General features: G+C 41.6%; 2 protein-coding genes across 2 annotated transcripts; one reads left to right on the top strand and one right to left on the bottom strand.

Moving 5' to 3' along the window:
- On the bottom strand, positions 1–4,628 carry LOC308145838 (heparan sulfate glucosamine 3-O-sulfotransferase 2-like; the record flags this gene model as incomplete). The annotated part of the gene is made up of 2 exons (XM_080517416.1): positions 4,051–4,628; positions 1–619 (listed from the first exon to the last, which is right to left on the bottom strand). Exons 1-2 carry the CDS (start codon positions 4,521–4,523, stop codon positions 1–3), a joined length of 1,092 nt encoding a protein of 363 aa, XP_080373542.1. The 5' UTR covers positions 4,524–4,628.
- Positions 4,629–22,379: 17,751 nt separating this feature from the next.
- On the top strand, positions 22,380–24,706 carry lrrc4bb (leucine rich repeat containing 4Bb; the record flags this gene model as incomplete). Its single annotated transcript, XM_080517687.1, has 2 exons — positions 22,380–22,622; positions 22,721–24,706. The coding sequence occupies 2 exons, from the start codon at positions 22,380–22,382 to the stop codon at positions 24,704–24,706; spliced, it is 2,229 nt and encodes a 742-aa protein (XP_080373813.1).
- Positions 24,707–26,166: the final 1,460 nt, after the last annotated feature.

Raw genomic sequence — 26,166 nt, 5'->3', positions numbered from 1 at the left:
CTACTCCCACTTGAAATCATGTCCCACCATTTCATAAAACCTGACATTGTGAGGCCTGTAGAAGTCCCGCAGCTGCTCAATAGCATCTCTGTCGATCTGAACATGAGTTCTGCCCTTGGACTTGCCCAGGCAGCGAGGCGAGCCGCTGCTCTCTGGCTTTTTAAGGCAAGGGAAGCCCTTGGTTCGGTTGAAATAGAAATGTTTGTCTGTGACGATGCGCTTCAGCCCGAGAAAGTCTTGCACTCGAGCCAACTCGCCAGCTGGATCTGTGATAAGACGCTCTCCGCTCACAAAGTGGATCTGGGCCAGCGGGAAGTAGCGGAGCCAGTTTTCAAGGTGCAAAGCGTACAGGCCGATCCTGATGGCGTTCCAGGACATGTCCACGATGCCCAGGCTCTGGTTTCTGAAGGCCAGTTCCTGGAAGCTGGGCAGGTCGGGAGTCTTGGATAAAGTCTGGGTATAATCGGATATTGCTCGAGTGACGGGGTCCCGCACGACCACAATGAGCTTGGTGTCCTGGGACATGGCAGAGATCCGATGAGGCGTCTCTTTTGTCACATAGTAGCTTGGCGTCTTCTCCATTGTGATTTGGCTTTCAAGAGTCCTTGGCATGAGGCCTCTGAACGAAAAATGGAAACACACACACAAGATTCAGTGAGGATTATCATGTTTCTTATTTCCATTTAAGTTACTGAGGCACATTCTCAAAACAACCCTGCTTTAATTGCTCCAAAGGCTAACAAACTCAGACACGGAGGGCGGTGTGTCCTTGTGTTCACTCTGTCAAAAGTAAAAAAGTGTACATTGGACGTCTATTTAGGGCAGCATTACACCAGTGGATTGAACAAGCATAAAAATGCTCCAGTTGGGCCCTGAACCCAGTTTCTTCATGTAAATGATAATAGGAGCACCGAAGCAAAGTCATAGTAGTTTGTTGTCACTGGAGACCCGTCGAGCAGACAGCTTTCCCGTACATCAGCACAGCATGTTTCACGAGTAATAAATCACGATGAATGCAAACAGAGCACATACAGCAGACTGACTCTGTCAGGTTGCTTCTGGGTCTCCAAACTGGGTCATTGTGGTCGTTGAAAGAAGCGAACTGAACAGGGAGGAGAAAAGTTTGAAGATCGACTGGAGGGATTCCGAAAGAGCCTGTTACAAAAGAGCTGCAATTAATGATCAGCGTCAAAACTTCTGAGCAGTATTTTATCCATTTAATCAATTCAAAACAAAAGATAAATTTTTCAAATCAAATCATTTTATGACTGCAAATCAAAGGCCAAATGCACCACTTATTAAAATTCACTAATACTTGTGATCATTTATATTTGTTATCAAAACAGTCTTTTCAGTGTCCCAGGAATGAACTTGAGGAATTCTACAGCAGTGTTGGGATTGTCTTTTTGAAAAACGACAAATTATGACATGTCTGCTTTAAGCCTGTCGTCTCCTACCATGAACACTAATGTGCTAAATCTTAGAAGGAGTAGATTTAGCTGAATTGAATCTGTGAAATCAACACTAAGAATTCAAGTTAGTATATCTGGTATAAGTCAAAAATATTTACTCAAAATACAAGACACTGTAATTTTTTTTGCGAACGTGAATAATTTAATAAGAAGAAGAAATGAGTGACAATCTTTTTTGTTTGGATTTTTTTTTTTAAGTAAGTACTTTGAACAAAGAACAATCTTACTTGATCAAAATAAATAAGTCATGCAAAAGTTGCCTTATTTTTTATTTTTTTTTAATGTTTTAAGTACATTAGTAGAACATTTTTTATCAGTGTATTTGCAGTGAATGTGTAAGCTGGAGGGTTTGGGGCAGAAAAATGTGCATCAAGATCTGTTAGAGGAAGGACTTTTCCTCTCACGTGTTTTAAACCCTGTCATATCTGATGTGTATATTTGAGTCACAATATATTTGATCCTCATTGGATGTCGTAGGTGTTGTTAAATTGCGACCTCTAGTGGGTTTAGTGTGCATGGCAGGAACAATGCTGAAAATCTGCTCTCATAACGTGTGAGTATATCTTTTATAAGAAGACTGGCGAAAGCTCTGGTAACACAATGCACCATGATATATTAAATGCATGTCTGATATGTTATATAACCTGTGCTGTAACTAGTGTGATTTCAGCTTTATTGCAAATGTATTGTTTTCTAAATAAATTGCTAATGTTTCATAACATCAATCATGTTTTTCACTGGTATCGTGGCAACAGAAATCTCCCGCTAGCACCTTTTCTGTTGTATAGGTGTGAAGATGTGTTGATAATGAGGATCAAAACTCTCAGATCTGTTGTTTAGGGATTGGAAATCAACCTGTTGTGCTGTTTTGATGCGAGGGCATGTTGAGCCGGCCGCACCGCTGTGATCTGGCCAATCGAACCACCATCTGACGTCTGGCAAATTCACTTCAGGGATATTCTCGCTGCTCCTTTTTATTTATTCTTTTGTTCTGATGTTGAATAATACAAAACATGCACGGCGCACGCTCAATGGGACATTCAGGATGAGACGCTTCCAAACAATAATTTGGACTCTTTTTGATGAGTACCGGCAGGAGAGTTCTCAAGAAGCAATCCTCATTTGACCTTTTCTCTGCAGCTTTGACAGCTGACAATCAAACTACAGTAATGGGCGAAGGTTCACATCTCTAAGACAAATCTCTGAGATAAAAGGGCTTCAGCTGCCAACTATCCTGAGCAGTGCCAATTAGTGAAGATACTTCCAGTCTGTAATTATTATATAAGACTGATATACATTCCTCCTACAGACTACACGACAGCCAATCATTAACATGAAATGCATTTTGAGACAGATACGCTGATGAATGTGGTTGTTTATCTGTCATTTAACCGGCTGTTTATATTCATCCACATCCTTCATTGACTGAACCAACAGATTTGTTTTAACTCTTTAATTAGGTAATCGCTGTGGAGTATGTGATCATCACTCAAACAAAGCAAATGTACGAGATTACACTTTGTGAGTGGGGCTTTATGCAGCATTTTCAGTTCAATAAATCATTCACTTTAAGCTCATTTCTAAATATTTCAACAAACAAGCAGGACTGCGGCTCAGATGTCTGGCAGCTACAGCAGGGTTGCACATTGCACTTTACACGGTTTCCCCCCAGAGGTTGGATTTTATGAGAAATCTGATGAATTGCTCTACAGTACATCAAAAAAAAAAAGGAGAGAGAGCGAGGGGAGGGACCACTGTTCTGCCAGTGTAAACAAAGCTCTCCAAAGTTCTTTGCAATAAGAAGTTGAAATGAGTCGAGAGACTGCGGAGAGCACAACCAGCATGTTTACCCACCTCAAAGCACAATATACACAGAGGAGGAGCACTGGGGGTGGGGGTGGAGGGGGGGCAAATAAAAAACTACATGGGTTTCTGAAGTTGAACCTGCTGATTTTTAAGTCAAAGGGGATTTCAGGGTTGAGTAAAGCTAATTACACATTTACCTCTATTTTGAGATTCCTCAAATTATTGTAATTTAGTCATGTTTTCTTGATGTGAACGGCATTCATGATATATATTAAACTGGAATAAACGCACACCTGGAAATTCGGGCTCACACACATTAAAACATTTGCAGACATGCATTTCAAAGTTCTACATTTCCAAAGTTCTCTGATGGAGCAAAGATAACACTAATATGAATTAGTATGCACAGCAAAGTGGCCCTGTAGTAAATAATTTACACGCTTTTCCATCATCTTTATTCAGATAAGATGGAGAGGAGATGCATGCCTGATTATGAAGCACAGCTGACCTTAAAGTTGGCAAAGCAGCAACATAATTCATGTTGGTAGGTTTGTTGCAACAATGGAGAAAATAGAGAAAGCGTTGGTGCAATTCCAAATTAATGACATTAACAATGTCGAGCGCTGATTTTGTTTTTAAACGTGTCAAACATCTTAATTATGTGTTCACAATTGTCTACTATATTTGCACTCCAAATTTTCCTCCTTTTCACTTAATTTCGAGCCCAATCTGCATTGACGCGCGCACGTGCTCAGGTGTGACTTGCTCTCACCTGTACCACTCCAGGCCTCTGTCGTAGTTCCTGTCGAAGAAGTGAGTCTCTGTCCCCGCCGCGCGCACATCTGGATGGATCCGGATGAACTCCAGCACGGCTCGCGTCCCTCCTTTCTTCACACCGACTATGATGGCATTCGGTAACTTTTTATTGCCAAACTTTAAATTGCTCATGGGGGGACTGGGCGTGTCGTTCCCGACGGCGTGAAGAGTGAAGGGCGGCGGTCTTTGGTCCACGCTGCTCGTCCGCGCGTCCAAGACGCACGGCAGTGATTTCTGGAGGCGCCTTTTGGCACCATCGGCGCGCTGACAGCTGGCTGTCGGGTCACCTGACTTGAGCATGACGGTGCCGTCAGGGAAAAGCGCACAGTAGCACAAATATGATAGAAAAAGAGACAGCAGACAGATGGATGTTCCTCTGAGCCGGTGCGAGAAAGGGAGAAGTCGACTGAAGAGGAGCACGCATGCCATCTCTCCATGGATATACACAGTGCATGGTTTATCTAATTGATTTTTTTTTTTTTTTTTTTTTTTTGCGCCGCGTCCCCTCTGATTGTTTTTAAGTATCTCCAGTGGCTGAAGTGTCCTCTGACTCCAAAGTAAATCCCCCCCAAAAAAAGAACTTCATTCAGTTGGTGGTCCACACTTCCATCACTTGACTGCGGTGAGTGTTACCACAATCCGTCCGAGATGGGACGAGAGATGGGAATCTCTGCACTTGATGAAATGAGGACGCATCCTGCGCTGCATGCGCACTGAATCTGGAGGCGACACCGTCCTGTGAAACTCCCGGACGTCTCCATGGTCATTACGCACGGAGGCAGCGGGAGGGAGCGCGCTCTCCGGCAACTTGGGCGGACTGCTTCAAACTGAGCGACAGAAAGAAATGTTTCCACGCCATGACGTCAGAGCATCTTTGCGTTACATTAAGAAAAAAAGTATTCAGCTGTCTCACTCCTCTGATTTCTCATCCCCTGTTCAGCATAGAATCCATCAAAAGTGAATATTTCTGCGCATATCCTTATAGCTTATTTTTCCCTACAGCAAGATTGCATGAAAAAAAAAAAGAATTCGAATATGTTTGAAGGCGAAGATCAAAACAAAATGGAAAAACTACTGACGCTTCAGCTTAACATTGGCTCAGACACATTTGAAAGAACCGAAAACTGGAGGATGAAACACATCCATGAAATCTATAATTTAACACTTCAAGAAGAAAAAAAAGGGAACAAGACCTTCCATACTGAGACACAGAGCTCTTCCTGTTGCACCAACCACAGCAGGGGGTTTCCTCTCTTCTCGTGATTGTGCATTAAAGTTCTGAACACTGAACACGAAGCACAATACACAATATATCTTTATCGATGATGCGTTGGGGAGTTTGATTTGAGATTTCTACATTTATAATATCATTTGATATGACTGACAGCTTCAAAGGAGCTAAGCTAAATGTGTTTGAGGTAATATTAAGTTATATTTTGTCTTTCTAAAATGCACATTTTACACCAGAAACTGAGAACGGTTGTAGTGGTGAGGTTTGCTCTCAGAAAAGAAAAGTCAAAGAAAAGTCTTGTGATTGGAGATATTTGACTACATGGTGGAGCCGAGGTTTGCGCTCTCGCCTTACAGTGAGAAGGTAATACTGGCCAAGCCTGTCTGTGTGGCGTTTGTGTGTTCTCAAAACATGTAAATGAGGTTAAGCAGTGACCCAACATTTCCTCTCGATGTGAGTGTGTGTGGTTGTCTGTCTGTGTGTGTTTCTCTTGGGAAGGACTGGTGACCTGTCCAGAGTCTATCAATGTGGGAAGGACCTCCATTAACTTGGGCTCAGGGGCATGCCCTGAGGAGAAAGCCCAAATCCCTGCTTAGTGTGTCACAATGCATTTATGGCTTGTGGCAATATTATAATCATCCATCCGTCTTCTATATACAGTATATGTTATTCCTCCAGGTTAGAAGCAGGGTACACCCTGGGCAGCTTACTAGCTCATCACAGGACTAACATCGACACACACACACACACACACACACACACACACACACACACACACACACACACACACACACACACACACACACACACACACACACACACACACACACACACACACTGCACCACTAAGCTGGATCTTTCTGTATTCAACATTACACAATAATGAACTATGACACAGTGAGCTCATAATCTCATTGATTAAAAATGACATGATTATCCTCCAAAGGTTATTTCAATGGCAGAATCAAATGATCCATTTTTTTGTCCAGAGTGTGATGTCAATAGGAAACAAAATCAGAGTTTTCAGGCCTTTTTCTTTAATACTGAGTTTGTACTGTAGATGCTAAATAAATAGTAATAATAGTAAAAACACACCCTTTATTTTAATTTGTTACATGGAAAGTCACAGAGACCTTTATGCAGTTCCACATATAATTTTTTTTGTATAATTAAGATTTTTGCATTTTTCAAGGTCACCTTGAAAAGTGTCTTTAAATAAAGTCCTAATGTGTATGATTTCTTCATCCGCTGATTCTTATAAATTAAGAGGAGTTCTTCAAACAAAGTGTGTCATGTGTCTACTTATTAGCATTTTCTTTAATGTTTTTTTTTTGCCTCCCAAGTCAATTATTTTCTTAATTACCACACGCTGCCCCACAGATTGTAATCCCGCGTTTTCAGGGCCATATGAGTTCAGTCACCCACTTTGCACCGTGTTCCTATGCACCCTGGAACTCTAATAATCTTCTCCTTGGTCCGGGCTTCTTTAGCATCCCTCCCCTTTAAGCATGGGAAGTGTGTGTGGTCATCCCTCTTAGTTTCCTGATGACTGATACAAATGTAGACAAGCCCATGGTGGAAACCAAATAGGATAAAAACTCCCTGTACAGCAGAGACGCATGGGGAGGAGTTGAGGTGTCACAGTGGTGCTCCTGCGGGTGTCTGGGCCCAATCTCAGAGGCCTCTGATTAAAGAATGATTTATAGGGGCTGGTCAGAGAGACCTGCTCAGCAATCCGTCTACTGAATGAGATTTTTCCTCTGGAAGAGGGCGGGTAAATCAAACCTTGGGGCAAGAAGCCTGCAAAGCTCAGCGATAGGGCGAGGTGATTAAATGTTATAATCACTTCTGCTGAGTGCACCGCTTGGCTTTTCTGTATCACGCTCATAAATAGTGTTACGAAAAATCAGTTTACCTTTGGTTTAATTCACAGAACATATGTCTCATTTTTCAGAGCAGAGTGTAACATTTCGGGAGGTACATAAACTATGACAGACGAGCAAAAAGCAGGAAAAATAAATAAAGCAGGAGGAAACACATGGATGCTCAAAGTAAAGTTTTGAGAGAATTAATCCAGTGGAGATTAGATAAAGCAGCTTATCCTTTAGAAGGTGGTCCCTCACCTGCAATTGGCAGAGATTATGAGGCTTCTCATGTCAAAGAAAATGATAATAAAACACCAGAATCTGAAGATCTGCAAACTCATCTTCTAGTTTAGAGTCAGTGTGAATGAGTGTAATGTTTTTGCAAATCAGATATCAGCCTTTTTTTTTTTTTTTTTTTAAATAGATCACTGGATGAGGTCCGAAAAGAAAAGATAGAGAAATACCACTTTTGGCGGTTCTAAAGTTTGCAGTGTGAAATTACATGGTTTTGTCCCACTCAGGGTCAAGGTGGGGGGAAATCACTTCCAGCTGACTTTGGGCCAAGGCAGCTGGTCAGGTCACCAGTCCCTCACAGGGCAAGCAGACCTTCAGTTTCACGAAGATTTAGGATCACCATTTAGCCTCATATACATGCTTTTAGATGAAGGGAAGATGAGCTATAACTGTAGTGTGCTCAGGGAAAAGATTCAAACAAGAACAAATCAGACTCAAACCGGGAAACATTCTCATTTTGAGGAAAGAGTGCAAACCACTACACACAACCTGGACTGTGGTAGCCAATTGCATGGATAACACAGACGGACAGACCTTTTTGGATGAACTAAAAATAATATTCAAATATATAAAAATAAAAAACAAGGTTGGTTTAAGCTTAGATGATTCCTGACATGACAGCAAGTATGCTGGTTTACTTCTGGGGGGAAACAAGCACACAAAAATAAACAACGTGCCTGAATACACAATGTGTGTGTCTTTTAATACATATATAGTCATTTGTCTCTTGGAGCTTGCTGAATATAGGCCACAGTTTGCTCATTGACCACTCCATCAGCTGCACTGCTCATTTGTCAGCAGAAAGTGAAGCCCGAGGGGGGAAACATCAGCCTGTCGAGAGTGCGATCAGCCACTGAGGGCAGATACAGATGATCCACACAGCTTTACATTACAGATGGACGAAGAATCACTCCCACAGACTCAGTTCATCCCCCCGCTCCCTCCATGGTAAAAAAAAAGAAAAGAAAAAGAAAAAGCTCACACTGTTTTCTGTGGTGACAAACGTGTTGTCACACTATTATTCATGTGCCAGATCGCCAATTAACATAGTGCTGTACAACTCCCATGATTCATTTATCCTCCATGAATTCAAACAGGAAAACAGTCGAGAAGTGTTTAGAAATAATAAATGTACAATCTGCATCGCATACATGTCACCTTTTTGAAATCAGTTTGACGCTCTTATACAGTAACAAAGACGAGGCCGACAAAACCACAAGCATTATTATTACAATACTGACATCTACTGGTTGTTTTACGGTAATGCATAACTTGGTGCGTCGTTGAGGTTTGACTCTGAAGTGAAAGTATTCAACTCCGAACTAGAATATTTTCTGTTTATTGCAGAGCGGGCCAGACGGAGGACATCAATAAAATAGTAAGTTTAGTTACTTTTTAACTCCATTATCACCACCATATGCGGAACTCTATCCAGAGATAAATTGGAAAATGTTAGAAAACAAAGCCAAATGAAATCCTGCAGTTTATATTTGTGTGATTTTCTTCATGAATATTAAAAATATGAAAAGTGATTATAGTTGCCAAAGTCTCCTCAGACGTGCAGTACGACAGAATTAACTCTAAATTGTCTTGGCTGGTTTTCAGTAATCATGGTGAGGGAGAGGATTTGCTCACTGGCAAACCCTCTGAACTATCGTCCACAATTCCTCAACAAATTCAGGAAAAAAGGAGCCAAGGTTGTGACCGATGTCGAGGACAGTGACGCGACCATCCTGTTCTGTCCCATTGACAGCCGCTTTGAGACAGACATCGGTGCAGCTTTATCCAACGTCGTTTTTGTTTTTTATTGCTGAAAATGACATCAAAAACGGAATAATTCCTTCCAGATTCTCCTGACAATTTAAAAAAACAAACAAAAACTGATTGTGGTGGCAATGCAATACACATTCAATCGAAACTACCCCTTACCACAGCGTGAACAGATGGCGGCCTACCCTGCAGTGAATCTCATTGTGCACTGTTTGTTTTTTTGTTTTCTGTCTTTTTCTCAAAAGGGGCCTCTTGAAATGCTCCAGCAATAAAAAGGCAAAAAAAAAAACCAGGTCTTAGAAAAGGTAATCATACTTTTTTGGTTCTAATATCATATATATCCACCGCACCCTTTAATTGAAAGGATGTCAGGTGATAATGATTGACAAGAAGATCCAATATGTAATTTATTCATTCATAAATATAGCAGACATGGAGAAATCTGAACATACAATTTTATGTGAGTTTTATGTGTCATTTCACTCACACATTAATTAAAAAGCAGAGTTTTATTCTGCAACAGAGCGCAGGATTAAATGCTTATTTGTGCTGTAGCGTCACATCTTGATTAAATCGAAATTCGATTCGAGGTTTAATCATGCACCCCAGCTGAAGTCCACGGTCTTTTTTTTAAATTTCAAAATACAGTCACCAGCCATAACATAATGACCACTAAGTAATATGAATAACAATAATAATCTCTTTATTGTGGCGATCCCACTGGGTGTTGAATCATTAGCGGCAAAACTTGTGCTAAGTCGAAGATGATCAGCCATTCGGTCTAATTCACTAGGTTTTTGTTTATCCCAGTGAATTCAAGGCTTTGCGTAAAACGTCACTATCCAAGGATTGTGTTCAGGCTTGGAGGCTTTTCTGTTTGCACGTTTTCCATTTCTTTTGACGGTGCCAAACTATGCAGTGGTAGTTAATTGTGGGCTGGAAGTCGTTTGTCGGTGTGAAAGTCAGTGAGTGGAGTTTTATGTCTCTCTGTTTTGGCTCTGTGACGTATGTTTGACCTGTTCAAGTTGTAATAGTCCTTCATTAATAGACAGACCGGGTCAGCTTAAGTTGGATACAATGGTATTGAAGATGGATGGATGGAAGAATAAAGGACTTAATACTTTTTGCTCTGTTGTCTGCAAAATTCCAGAATCCAGAAGCCGCAACATACATGCAAACTTTCTTATTTGGACCTTTTTTGATAAATTTGAATGAACACGATCAAGTCTACGCTTCCATAATCATTCACATCTTAGTAAATAATCACAGAAACTGAATAGATCGAGGTTCAGGTGGCATACAAGGAGGCTGTTAGACATTCTTGTCATGTTTTAACTTATATAAAACATAGTTTAAAATGTTCTGTTTTCCTTGTTTCATTCACAGCTGGGGCTCTCAAAACGGACATTATAGTCAAAAAAGAAAAAGGGAGATTGAAATCTCCAACAATTAAAACAAATTTAAGGATTCTTTAAATTCTTCTGGTCTGCTGCCAACTTTCCATTACTGCTCTTAAACATACTAATGGTATAATTCCCTGTGTGTACATGTGAGTGATGCTCCTTATCCTTTTTTTTTTTTTTTCAATGATGTCTTTGCATGGTGCTCTGTTAAATGCGTGTCCTTGTTGCTCGTGAACTGCCTAATAAAGGAATAACATTCACAGGGGTCTTTTTGATCCTGGCTCATTTCTTGGGTGAGAAGGTTTGACATCACTCACTGAGATTAAACACCATGTCGTCCTTCCACTTTGACACCAGGGCCTATATATTGATATAGGAAAGCAGAGGATCAGCTGCAGAGTCTGAGCCACTGCAGTTACATTGATTCTTTGACCATTCATCTGATACTTCCTCATTATATGCTCAGAGCTGTGTAGGTTGTTCACACTGATGGCAGTAGGCTGCACACATTGTGATTGAAGAAGCTGCTGGCGGTAAATGAGAAAAGTGTTTAAATGATAGCTTAAATGGTAATGTCAAAAGGTAGAATGACAAATTGCATCGACCAATGTAGATCTAATGAAACAAACAGCAATGGGCAAATAAAAAAACAACTTGATTATAAGCTTCATTACTGAAGCTGATAAGATTTGTATTCTTTTCAGCATAGTACTTAATTTATAGTAATTTAGTAATTTATCAGTTTCATTTATAAAAGTCCCACTTTGCTTCAACTCAACTCAACTCCATTTATATGGCAATTTAAAAATGACCACAGTTGAACCAAAGTGCTGTACATAGTTATACCTAAAAACTTGAAGTGCGAACAATATAACAATAATGAAGTACAATAAAAATAACAAAATAGCAACAATAGAAATAGGAGCAGAATCTCAAGCTGGGTTGTAAGCCAAAGAATTAAAAGGGGTTTTAAGATTAGTTTTAAATGTGGACAGTGGAGGTGGACAGAAAATATTCTGCCGTAAAATCCACGTTGTGCAAACTAAAGGATCTCAGCTTCTCTGCATATTAGAGAAAAAAGACAAAACACTTCTGCATCCTGGTGCAATGTATAATAAGATAGCATATAATAGAGATAATCCTGCATTTTCACTCCTAAAACTTTAGAGCAATGTGTTTCCTGTAACATCCTTATATACAGCACATTTCTCCACTGGGCTGACAGCTACATCAGTTTTTCCTCATCGTATGAATATTTCTGCAAAGTGTCAACACTCTCCGACTTCGTGCGCCATCTGTGAAGTTGCACTTTCACTGGATTCATTGTTGGGTTTGAAATTGGCTCCGTGAAATTTTGCTCGTGGTGAATTCTTGAAACTCTGTTGGAGCTTCAAGATTCAGGATGACATTAATAAGAGTAACGGGGGAAAAAATAAGAGTAATGGAACACTCATGAAAGCATTGCCAAAAAGTATGAATTTTACTGCTATCTATCTCTCTATCTATCTATCTATCTCTCTATCTATCTATCTATCTATCTATCTATCTATCTATCTTAGCTACTATTTAACTCTCTTTGAATAATCAGTTTTAGGATACACTAATCAGCCATAACATTATGACCACTTAGAGGCGAAGTGAGAAACGCTCATTATATTGTCTTCACGGAGCCTGTTAGTGAGTAGGATTTATGAGGCAGCCCTTTTCCCCTCAAAGGTGATTTGTTCAAAGCAGGAAAAGTTAATTGCCAGTCTGATGGAAAACTAATCGGGATTTCGAGACGACTGGGTCAGAGCATCTCCAAAGCTGCAGGTGTTGATGGGTATTTCTGGTTGACGGTGATCTGCAGATCCACCACTGAAAAGAAGAAAGAGATATGAGATAGGGTGCCACTAACACGTTGATGCACATGGTGGGGGGTGAAGTTTGGAAGTTGAATTCCAGCTACTGGAGGATACAATGCTGCTTATTTGAAGGTGTCAGTGCATCACAGTGTGCTGATTATTGATAGCAAAAGAAGTGACGACATGATGTTTGGCATACTACAACTGAGCATTGTATGTTTTAAATGCTATAAAAATCAAATATTGCTAACCGCCATGTTATCCATAAAGTGGCTTTATGAGAAGTCCTCTGTACTCACCACTCACTTTGCAGGCAGTCCTGCCTTCTTCATTTCCGTTTGCAGCGCACACATCTGGGTATCCACCTCAGGTTTTTTGCAGCAGTGACTTTGCAGCCTCTTCCTCCCTTCAGCTTTTTCCCGTTTGATCGAGGGTACTTTAATGATGAAGTTGAGTGCTTGAATATGATTTGCTGAAGTACGCAAGATTTGCTGAAGCATCAGCTTGGCACTGCGCTGGACACTGATTCCCCTGGGATATCTTGTAAATCGTATGCTGATCTGTATGATGGTCTGTGTCTTGCTGACTTTGTTGATTCATACGGGCCTGGAATAGTAATGTTCCAGCAGAAGGTTAAATCTCTGTATTCACTCATTTTTACTGAGGTTTGTACTATTTGTCATGACCTTTCTTGGCCGTTTAGACCTGTGGCATTTTGCATCTTTGGATTGTTGGACGCCTGAGACCAGGCTGTTTGACATACCTGCAGCCCTGATGCCTTGGGGTTTGTATGCGCCATAATTCCTGCTCTATACGACCTGTAATATCAAGGCTCTGACAGTCTACAGGTACCTGTCAGCCAGCTTTGAGTACAATGCCGTAAATTCACTGCAACACTAAGTAAGTTGCTATGTTCCTCCAGGGTATCAGGTTGACGTTAGAGTATTTTCTGTTTGTGTGGCTGCTGCAGCACATCGTGTCATCAATCTCCCTATAGAGTCTTTTCACTGCATCTGAAGGAAACAAAACAAAATCTTTACCTTCAAACCTATTTGCAGCCAGCTCTGTTTCTATGAGCTGATGTTGAATGTCCGAACACAACAAAATCAATGGCTCAGTGCTGTACCATTTATTTGCAATCATCTCTACCATAATCTCCTCCCTCCGTTCAACGTTTCCGGCCTTGAGTTTCCTATTTGTTGAGTTGTGTCTGGAAATAAAAGCTTATTGTCGTAACTACTCCTGGAGTGCCTGACACCTTTACTGAGAAGAACTTCACTGTGTTTTTTGAAGATTCATTGTCACCTAAAGATTATTTTTTCTTGTGTAAAACTGTAGTTTGCATACATACAGCACAGCAATATGAATCTTGCTATTCCAAACTTTTCGACCACAGGCGAAAGATTTTACAGACTTTGTATATATTTGAAATAAATTAGTGTGGTTTGCTAAATAAGATGCATTAGATATTTTTTTTTTTTTTTTAATAGTTTCACACTGTCTTTAAAGCAGTTTTTAAAGTGTGTCTAAATACTACTACTATTACTACTACTACTACTATGACTACTACTACTAGTACTACTACTACTACTACTACTAATAATAATAATAATATTAAAAATAAACCATATGTGGGCATATAAAAGTAATAAGCCTGATATGTTTAGTGTATTGCTGGCCGTAAGTTTGATACATCCAACTGCTAGAAACACTGTTATAGTTTAGCCACCTGCCCACAAGGATAAAACATTTGTGGCCCTCACAATAATCAGTGTTTCCAATTGCTGATGTAATAGCAGCAATTTAGATTTTGATGTGGTGGAGATTTTATTTTATTGTTGCACTTCACTCGTTCGCTCACAAGGTGGCAGTTGAAGACGAGACTTTCTGCTTGTTTAGTGCAGCAGCTGCTCAATAGGCATATGAGCAGCAGGCTCTCTATAAACTGTCAGATTTCATGGAATAAACACGGAATCTGGACTTTGACAATGCGAATAAGTGAAAAGTAAAGACAATACAAGTGCAACATATTACATCTTTGACATGTCCACAGCAAGCTCACTCCAGTATAAAGGTGGTGGTTCAATTACACTTATGGACTCAGGGAGGAAAATGGATCCTCTGCTGAGCCAGATATTCTCATTTCACAACATTTTGAGCTTAAACAAGCTTAAATGAAAGCTCACAAGCAACCCACGAAGCTGAACTCTGTGCTGGACTCAAACAGCCGAATGCGACCTCTTTGCATTAGTGCACAAACTGCAGGCCCACATCTGCACATGAACATGGAGACACACACACGCACAGGTAACACACACACACACACGCACACAAACATAGAAGTCCTCACAATTATATGCACAAAGACACTGTGTACAAACCAAAAGTGAATTCTCACAGACAGGAAATGATGTCAGTTCTTGTCTCCAAGGAGATGGAGGCAGTTGCTAAGATACTGTGACACTAGGATTTTTCTCTCTATTTTCTCTCCCTCTCTGTCTCTAACACACTCACTCACACACACACACACACACACACACACACACACACACACACACACACACACACACACACACACACACACACACACACACACACACACACACACACACACACACACACACACACACACACACACACACACACACACACACACACACACACACACACACACACACACACAGGAATGTCGCCATGAATAAGTCGAAACTCTTGCTTGTATCTCTCTTATTCTCTTGCACAGATGGCAATGAGCACCAACTCAACTTTTTCTGTTGCATTTCTATAAATAACCACCAAAAGCATCTTTGTTCACATTCCCAATTGGATGCTTGGGGCCATTAAACCGATCGCTGCTGCTCTTCACCCAAATCTAACAACAGAGCTACTGCCACAGAAATCAGCCACATTCAGAATTTCTCCCTTTGAATTGTGTGCAGTTACTCAGTCACCCACTTCCAAAGCGAGAGAGGCCTGTAGCTCCTGAAACGATAGAAAGTGATGGATGCGTATCAGCACCCCTCCAAAGCTCCTGCACAGTGTGAGCTGCACCTCTCCAGTGCTATCAGCATGCCACATATGTCTTGGCACTAGCATGTTGCTGCCAAATCCCCATCACCCTCCCCTTCTCCTCCCCTGTGGCAACTAACACAGCATTAAGAGTTTATGGGGTTTGGGTTGTATTGGAAATGCCATGCACTCGTCCTCTGGATGCTGGGATTAGCTCTATCCGCCGTATTTCTACTCCAGGAGCCTTCCTGTAGTGATGACACAAGCAATACGGCAATGAGTGTTTGTTCATTTACTGTGCACAGATGCATGTGTGCACCCCCCCCCCCCCCCCCCCCCCCCACACACACACACACACACACACACACGCTCAAGGGTGCCTGTGCACAGGCATACTATACATGCATAAGGGGGATATCAGATTCAATGTGCAATGACACAGTGAGGACAGAGAGTCGATAGAGGGGGGAAGGAAGGAGAGCAGAGGCACAGGGTGGGTTTGGCATGGACGGCATGGAGTCATTTTAAATGGTGCGGGGGTTGCAAGGCAAAAAAAAAAAAAAAAAAGATGCCCAGAGAGCAGAGACGAGAGTGGCAGAAAAGCACAGAAAGGCAGCCAGGGTTGGATGTTAGACGGGATATGGGCTAAGATTTCAACATGAGCGAGGGGGAATGAGGGAAGAGGGAGAAAGGAGGAAAGGAGGAATATCCTCTGCACCACTGTGTGACTGGAAATTTAATAGAGGGAGAGAGATAGAGGGAGAAAGAGGGTAGGGGAGAGAGGTAGATGGGTGGAAGGGAGAGAAAGCGAGAAAGGGAGAGAGAGCCAGGGGAGGGGGAGGGGAGAGGAAGAGAGAGGCAAAAGGCACAGAGACCTCATTGCTGTGCAGCTTTCAGCAAAAGCTAGTGGTCGTGAACAATGCTCACTACGGCATTTACAGAGAGAGGAGGGGAGGAGCGAGGGAGAGGGGGCAGGAGGGAAGGGGGAGAGATGAGAGGAAAGAGAGAGAGAGAGAGAGAGAGAGAGAGAGAGAGAGAGAGAGTATATCTTGGGGGTCTTTCTGAAGCATCACTGGCCTTCTGTGTCCTTTGACCTTTAGTGTGAGCTGAGACAGAGCAAAGATGCACTGAGATTTATTTTTACCAACAAACATTGCTTTAGTAGGCATGTACAAAGCTCCAAACAAGGCCTCGCTAAAGTCTTAGATAAAAAAGCATCACTTTGCCTTATAAAGGGATAATCTGTGTAAACTGATGTCCTGCACGCATGTAGACTCACACATGACAAAGATCAATATGGGCCACTTAACAAGACTGGCATCTCATTACTGAATAAAGCTTTCTTTATTGGCTAATAACTTGCTGGTGTTCTTCGGGATTCACTAATCAAAGTATGCAGCAGGACACTGGTAGCTCATTAAACCGCTTAGAATAAAACTCTGCATGCACATTCTTAAAGTTTTGCATTTCCATACCGTGCAAAATGCACGGGGCTGCAGATTGTTTCTGTCTGTTTCTGTCTCCTTTTTTGCAGCTGGAAATCCAGTCAAGGAGGTCTGGAAGGGGAAAGGAAAACAAATACTCACATGCTAAGTCTGCAGAAAACAGACCTCATTAGTTTGCTAGATTTAATCCGAGCTGTCTATTATCAAAATGCATGTGCTAGCACTGGGCCATTCATTATGAATGTGGACGTTTGTAGGCCCCCAAACCCTTTAAGGGACAGAATTGTTTCTTTCTGTATGTTTTTTTTTTTTTTTTTTTTTAAGTGGCTTGTGGCTAAACAGGTGACCATGATTGAAAAGCTTCAAGTCTTTATTAGTAGAAACACACTGACTCAGATTGCCCTGCTGATCATACAGTGCTGCTGAGTCATTTTAATAAGTATGTGACTCCATAGCTACTCAATACATGCCGGGGGCTCATGCTGCAACAGGGAATATTAAACAAGAACCTGCAGAGTTAAAAAAATAAAAAAATAAAATAAAAATTTTAAAATAAACATGCGTATAAAATCGGCAATGACTTGTTCCTGGTATAAGCTGCAGTTTCAAGGCATTAAAGCATCTCGAAAGCATCCATATAAGTGGCTGCTCCTTCGTCTATTTCCCAGCGCCGTCTTAGTCGGATTCAGACTGGAACATACGGAATGTGCGTAAAGAGCCGCTTATGCTGGACGCAAACTGCTCTGCCCAGCGGACGCCGTCGCGTTTGCTGCCTGCGCTCCTCTCCAAGGATGATAAGGCGCATCGACGCACTCATCCCCGACCTCGTCCCCTAAACGCGATAATTATAACATCATCTTCTCCAACGACCCTTAATCTGATCTTTTGATGATTTTTTTTCTTTTCTTTTTTTTTTGCTCTCCTTCCTCCCTCTCTCTCTCTCTCACTCTCCCTCTCTCACTCTCTCTCTCTCTCGTGTGAGTGTGGATTGTGTTCGTCTGTAACCTGCCATCGCTGTAAAGCCCCCCGCGTTGCGTTGGCGCTGCGGATCTATCCTCCAAGAACAAGAGCCAGCTCACAGCCGCGGAAACAAGCGAGTCAATTTAAGGCAAGAGAAAGGGGAAAGGGAGAGGACAGAATAACGAGGTTGGGGAATCTGACGAGGAGTGGAAAAAACATCGACCTTCTCCGCGGGGGAAAAAAAAGGCATTAAGGTACGTGTTGGTTATATTACAGGTAGAAGCCGCTGAAATGGCCGGCGTAATTGTTATTTCTCATTTTGTTACCTAATCTGCATGGATGCTGACGATCAGATGGCAAAACGATTGACACCACGAACGTGCAAAGGTTGCAAAGATAGGTTACAATTTCAGTAAATAATTAATACGAGCAAATAAATAAATAAATAAACAAATAAATAAATAAAAATACAGTCGATGCCAGTGGAATAAATCCGAGGCTGACAAATCGTTCACTTATATAAGCCTGTCTAATTCACACGCAGATATACATCATCTCCCGCAAAATGCAGTGCCTATGGATTATTTTGGGTGCAGTCATGTTGTCATTACCCTGAAGAGAGAATGGATGCAAGCCATTTTGTAATGCAGCATGTGCAGAATTAGGCCTATTCAGAATTTCAATTGCGTTCCCGAGAAGGTGCGCCGTAGTGAGCGCAGCTGCATAGATGAATAAGGCCATTCTGTGCAATTGTAAGAGATATTATGCCGGGGGCTATATGATGAGGAGAGATTGCAGATTAGAGGTTGAAGGCTGCAGGTGAAAATAGTAAGATTATTGCCTTTTTTTAAATTTAACATGTGTTGATACCCGTGAAATGAGGGGAATATACTTGTCATCATCAGATGAAAGTGAGGGAGGGGAGGAAAGAAGGAAGAGGAGGGGGCATAATGCATGAATTTTCTACCACACTGGTGAACTGCGTCCCATCCTAGCCCGATTCCCACGTCCTGAATCAATCTAGTGTTGTCATAGTTACAGTAGATGATGTTGGCCCTGCTGCACCTGTGTCGCTTTGTGCTCATGCAGACCATCTGTAAATACATGGGCTTTAATTGGGCCTTGTGCAGGTATAACATGCAAGCAGCAGCAGCAGCCCACGGACTCCGTGTTTATTGAAAACAACACCATGTTTTTTTTTTTTTCCTTTCTTTTTTTTCCTCTTCATAAACCTTAACGACTCTGTTGTGGAAAGCAGGACATTGATACAATCAGGCGCTTACGATGATGTGATTGGTTTGTAGCAATTGGTCAGCAGCTTGCAGCTAATTTGTCTTTTCACGACTGAGCGCTCTCTCAGGCTTGATCGAATAATCAATAAATACATGGCTGCAATCTGCACTTGACATGGAAAAAAAAACCCATGCTAAAATCAAGAAAGAGAAATACACCTGAGTGGAATTTCTTAAAAAAAAATTATAATAAAAAAACAATTTCAATCCATGTCAGAAACCCCATACAAAGCTCGTTGTGCACAAGGCCCCTGGTAGAATGGGCCCTCAGGTGACTCAAGGTATTATATTCTAAAAATAAAGCCCATCATGTTGTATGCTGTTGTTTTGGGGATTTAATGTGCTGGAGAAATCTTAAGATGGGAGGTCAAGTCAACAGGCACCCAGCTTGTAGATTCAAGGTTCCTCCCTATAAATGTGTTTCCCTGGTTGTCTTATTTCATCTAATGAAAAGAAAAAAAAAGTAAATCACAGCCCCCCCCTAAATGCACTCATCTCAAGAAGAACATACAGCATCAAACAGCTTGTTGTTGACAGGTGCCTGTGGCTTTTATCTGATGGGAAATGCATTTTACTTTTAATGGTGCAATAAAGGAAACACAAGTTTGTTCTGCATTTTTACAATTCAAATAGGGGTTTGTTCTGAATCCATCTGCCTCTGCCCTCAGTGTACGACACACATTCTGCCATTACCTCTATATTTTATTATTTCAAGTCGCTGGATTTCAAGTATAGGATCCTTGAAAAAATATTTAGTTATTTGTTTAAAAAGGTTCATGTAGTACCAGTGTATGAAACGCTGCATAAAAAACAACAAAAAAAACAACCTGTGAGCTCACTGCTATGATCTGTCCCTTGACCGAATGAATATTAATGACGTTGTGTTTTGATGCATTCATGAATCATTGCAACTATCAAACCACCACTCTGGATCAGATTAATTTGTGACTGAGGCATTGTGACATTTTTAAACTCTTTTAAATTGTTCATTTTTCCCTTTAATTATGTGACGGAAAGACGGCTATTTAAGGAAGAGCACTGGTGTAAATAAGTGCAGAGATGTACAGAATGTTGTTTGGGTATACAATATATGCTCTATTCTGAGGTCAGTAACATGTAGGTATTTCTCCACAGAAGTAAAGATGGTAGTAGATATGGATGTGTGCCTCTGTGCGTGTGTCAAAGTGAGAGAAAGCAAGGGTGAGAGACTCTGTGGGATGTGCAGAGCATCAGAAAAAGCCTATTTTTAGCATACATTCCCTTATGAGCTTTCTTAATAGCAGCTTTAAGAGTTCTCAGAACTATGCTTTTAATAAAGACCGATGTTGACCTAATCCTCAGACCTTGTAGATATTAAGATTCATGGCGGATTTGTTCCTTCTTCTATAATACTGAAGGTCAAGGTTCAACCGTGTGCCTCTTCAGCTTTATGTCTGCACTTATGCGAATACACACACTTCCAACACTCTGTATTCCCCCTCAAGATAAAGAAGGTGCCCGATTGGTTTCTTATGTGTTGTTTAAAAAAAAAAAACTGCGATGATGAGATACAACTTTTAAGCTTTAAGTCAGATGCATATTGATTCAAACCTCAAAGGTGCTGCTTATCGGTTCTGAGCAGCAAATGTTCATCAAGCTCAGCTTACCACAGTAATGTGGAATAGGGCATTGGACAGTAAAAACACAAGATGGTGAGTGAGCAGGTTGCCACAGCAACCGTGTTTCTAGGAGAGCATGCATCGTCGCCACATAGGACTGCCGTCAAATCTTTTTTAAATTAATCTGCTTATTATATGAATTAGTGATTAGGAAACAAAATGTATCCTGGAGTTGTTGTGAACAGAACGCCAGTTATGCTCACATTTTTGCTGCGTTTGTGACGAAAAAACAAAGATCCTCCTTGTTTTCTGCCCATATCCCAGGCTTGTGACCACTACAGTCATAGTGTCGAGGCATAACGTGCTTGAGCAAACAATGAACACTTTTTGTCTGATCATTATCAGGAAAAAAAGCCAGCGGATTTCTAAATTTAGTGAGTCTGCTGATGCTTGCAGCCATTTCAGTTTCAAGATGTGTGACGGCCTCTCAACCAAAACAAGGCATTCGGAAAAGTGAATGCAAATCTGTGAAACAAAAGCGGCAGACATGAAATTTATCTGCATCGTCTTTTTTTTTCTTTTGTCTATTTGTTCACAACGTGGTTGTCCTTTCCATATCTGGCTCATCAACTTTAGTGTTTGGGGCTCTGGTCTGATTGAGCGTTGCATATTGTACACAGCATGGGCATTGCAGTAAAATGTCAGGAGTCAATAATCATTCCTTCATATCTTAATTGCTAAATTGCTGCATGCAGACATAATTTGTTATCTCATTTGTAATGCTGTACTGCTGCCTCATGATGGATTGCATGAATCTCTGCATTAACCTTAGGTCTTAATGAATTCCCCAAGCAGTTGTGACGGCACTCAACAACCTTGCGTTCCTTAAAATGCAATATTTTACCTTTGTGCGTATGCATTTGAAGCTTTGCTGAAATCACAGCGTAGATGATGACACCGTTATCCTAATGGATCAACTGCAGCACTTGTCACCCAACTTGTGGTTTTAGACGTTTGTGGCCATTTCAGACCATGACCTCAGTGTTGAGTTCAAGCGATGAAGAAAATGGCAGCTGACTCACCAGTTACACGACAGACAGCATTTGACATGCATTCCTGCGAAAACGTGCATGCATGTTGCTCGGTTAATATCTAAAAGCTACTGCTCCATGCATTTACTTGACCTCCTTCCTTTCTCTTTTTGTCTCTCTCCCCCTGCAGCAAGAAGCATCAGCCTCCGTCGTGACAACACTTCAACAGCAAATCATCCCTCAAATTGGATTTCTCTTTGAATAATTGTCATGGGAATAAATATACTGGTTTCCCAAAAATGATATGTTAAAAACATTAATGTGTTTGATAAAGAAAAAGTATGAGCAAAGTAAAATGAGAATCTATTAATGATAAATAGAGTGTTTAATATAACATTGCATCTTTCTCTAAATTTTTAAAGCGAAGGAGAAAAACAGAATAACAGCATCAATTATGAACATGGAGATAAGCACTTAACTTCCCTTGTTCGGAGGTGACTTATCAACATCATAGCAATAGGGGTGGGTCATGACTCAGTTGCCATGCGTGTTGTCATGGTGACCAGCCCCTGTACCCCTTTCCCCCTCCTCTGGTTGGTCCAGCTTTTGTTGTGGTTTCACAACCATGGACCTCAGCTGACAGAGGCAGCACCCCCCTGTCCCAGCCCCTGTACCTGCTCCAACCAGGCGAGCCGTGTCATCTGTACGAGGAAGAGTTTAGATCAAATCCCCGACAGTATTTCAGAGAACACAAGATACCTCAATCTACAGGAGAACACAATTCAGGTAAATATGGTTTCATAAATAAACTGAGCATACATTGTGATCACATGCATTCTTATCTTGCTACAACATGCCCCTGTGTTCTTGTTTTTATATACCAGGTGATCAAGTCCGACACATTTAAGCATCTGCGGCATTTGGAAATACTGCAACTCTCCAAGAACCACATTCGGCAGATTGAGGTGGGCGCTTTCAATGGCCTCCCCAACCTCAACACATTGGAGCTTTTTGACAACCGTCTCACAGTGGTACCGTCCCAAGCCTTTGAGTACCTCAGCAAACTAAGGGAACTATGGCTACGAAACAACCCTATCGAGACACTGCCGGCATTTGCCTTTCACCGTGTTCCCTCCTTACGGCGTCTCGATCTAGGGGAACTCAGGAAGCTGGATTTCATCTCAGAGGCTGCCTTTGAAGGTCTGGTAAACTTGCGTTTCTTGAATCTTGGCATGTGTGGCTTGAAGGATATTCCGAATCTGACTCCATTAGTGCGACTCGAGGAGCTGGAGCTATCAGGTAACCAGCTGGGGATAGTCCGACCCGGATCCTTTCAGGGTCTTGTGTCACTTCGCAAGCTATGGCTTATGCACTCCAGAGTGTCAGTCATTGAACGCAACGCTTTTGATGATCTCAAAAACTTGGAAGAGCTCAACCTCTCCCATAACTCCCTGCACTCCTTGCCTCATGACCTTTTCACCCCTTTGCACCAGTTGGAGAGGGTGCACCTCAACCACAACCCCTGGGTGTGCAACTGTGATGTTCTGTGGCTCAGCTGGTGGCTTAAAGAAACAGTACCCAGTAACACCACATGTTGTGCTCGCTGTCATGCACCCCCTGGTCTAAAGGGCAAGTACATCGGTGAACTAGACCAGAGCCACTTTATCTGCTATGCCCCAGTGATTGTTGAGCCACCTACTGACCTCAATGTCACTGAAGGCATGGCTGCTGAGCTGAAATGCCGCACTGGAACCTCGATGACCTCTGTGAATTGGTTCACTCCAAATGGCACTCTGATGACCCATGGATCGTACCGAGTTCGGATCTCAGTGCTTCACGACGGAACACTGAACTTCACGAATGTGACCGTGCAGGACACCGGACAGTACACTTGCATGGTAACCAACTCTGCCGGAAACACCACCGCAACTGCCGTGCTCAATGTGTCTGCTTCAGACCCCAGCAACAGCTACAGTTATTTCACCACTGTCACTGTGGAAACAGTGGAAACTGTAAGAGGAGAAGAGGAGAACTCGGCAAGACAGTATATTAATGAGACCTTCATAGATTTACCTAATCCAACTGTTCAGAGAGGGTTAGATGGCATCACTATATCGCCTTCCCTTTCTTCTCTTTCCTCGCTGTCCCCACGAGCCAACCGAGCCACTGAAAATGCAGTGACTGTGTCCATAATGGATGTAACTAATATTCCGGGCCTGGACGACGTAATGAAAACAACTAAGATCATCATTGGTTGCTTTGTGGCCATTACTTTTATGGCGGCTGTTATGTTGGTGGTCTTCTATAAACTCCGCAAACAGCACCAGCTGCACAAGCACCATGGGCCGGCCAGAGCCATTGAAATTGTCAATGTCGAAGATGAGATTGGAGCTGGGGCCGGAAGTGGCATCTCTGGTGGCTCAACGATGAATTCTGGCACAGGTGGAGAAGGAACCTTGAGGATACATCATCCAGAAATGGTCAACCTTCCCAACATTGGCCGTACAGATACGCTCAACCATTACTACAAGACGCACCATTTCAACAACAACGTCATGGGTCTTAGCATTGGCGGTGAGGGCATGGGTCCAGGAGGGATGCTTAATAGCAAGAAGCAGCAAGGCCAGGAAATCCCAATCTCCTGTACCTCAGTCCCAATGTCTACATCTAATTTGCTCTCCACATCAGGCAACGGTACCAACCCCAACCCCAATTCTATGTCCCCTCCGCTGCCGATGTCTCTCCCCATGCCCACCATGGGCTTACATGGATCGATCAAGGGTTTCATGGGCCAGAACCAGAATCCTCAAATGGAGCCTCTTCTCTTCAAGGGGAACTCAAAGGAAAACGTCCAAGAGACACAGATCTAAAAACTAAAGTGAGAGTAAAGAGGGAGAGTGAGCAGGAGACGAAGACAGAGAGGGGATTGATGTTGGGTATTACGTGCGGAATGATTAGACACTAGAGTGCATTGACATTACACAAGGAGAGAGGATAGACGGACACGGCAATACACAAACACATAGACTTATCTGTGACAGTGTACTGAGCCAAGGATTACCACAATGGCCCACTTGTGTTTGTAGTAACGATCATGGCCATGGAGATCAAGGAATGGACATTGCTACAATGTAAATCTGTGCCAAAGCAAATGTTTTTTGCAGTTTCTACAAGCTGTGTTCTCATAGGAAAAACTAGCCTTTCAGAGTAATCAGTCCCCAAATCGTTGTTGGCCAGCAGAGTTGAAAGACACGCACAGCACTTGCCACACTGAAGATCAGAGATATTGCAGAACAAAATCCAAGAGACATTTTTCTTCCACAAAAAAAAAAAAAAAAAAAAAAAAGAACCATGAGCCACACTCTCTCTCAAGTGACTCAATAGACTCTCTCAAGGTGAAAATTATGTAGGCATAAATAGATGGACAAAAAGGTACAGTGCAGTACAAACTACTGTGAAAAATCCACAAATTATATAAATATATTTTCATCTAAATATGTATCATTGCAGACTCCGATGCAGACATATTTTGGGGTGGATGTATAAGCTGGTATAGTTTGTTTCTTTGTGAATAATCAGGGGCGGTGACGGTGGAGGTTTGTTATGATACGTTTTAAGTTTGGCTACTTCTCAGAAACATAAGGGCTCAATTGCAACACTCATTGTGATTCTTTGAATTGGCTTTGTAACATGAAGTCCATTTAGGTTGTGGAACAGTAAATGCAGATCTCTGTTTGACAAACTTTTGTCTGTTGTTTCAGTAATAATCATTACAATATTTTGTGTTCTGAGAGTGTATTATGTATTTTGTAAAAGCCAGCTACTTGGTATTTGAATTGACAATTCTGATACTTAAATGCCAGCATTAAACAATGGTGGGAAAAAAAAGCAGTGTTTCACAAAGACAAAAAGGTAATCCAATGCAAAGATCTGTATGGGTTAAACAAAGTGTTGACAATGTGTTATTTGAATCAGATCAGTAGCCAGATATTTGCTTTTAGACAGGAATTTGATATGACCTCCTTGCTCATGGTTACCATAATCATGCCATAAAATGCTGTCAGAAGGATGATTAGACATTTATCTGCAGCAGCATTCAAGAAGGGATTAAACATCCATCTTAGGATGATTGGAATGAATGGAAATGTACAGTATATTAATAATAATAATGTCTGGTTGTATGACAATTGTAAGATCCACATTTTTACAGTGTAACTTTCATATGTTTAATGCCATTTACGCTTCTTGCGTTTCAACTATGTATTTCTTTATTTTTGTTAGTTTGATATAATGTGTACAGTTGTCTAGCCATGTATCATTACGTGTGAAA

This window comes from Blennius ocellaris (genome assembly GCF_963422515.1).
Source record: "Blennius ocellaris genome assembly, chromosome: 21".
In the NCBI taxonomy this organism is placed as follows: Eukaryota; Metazoa; Chordata; class Actinopteri; order Blenniiformes; family Blenniidae; genus Blennius; species Blennius ocellaris.
Note: the sequence above shows the minus strand (reverse complement) of the source record. Positions and strands in the feature narration are given on the sequence as shown.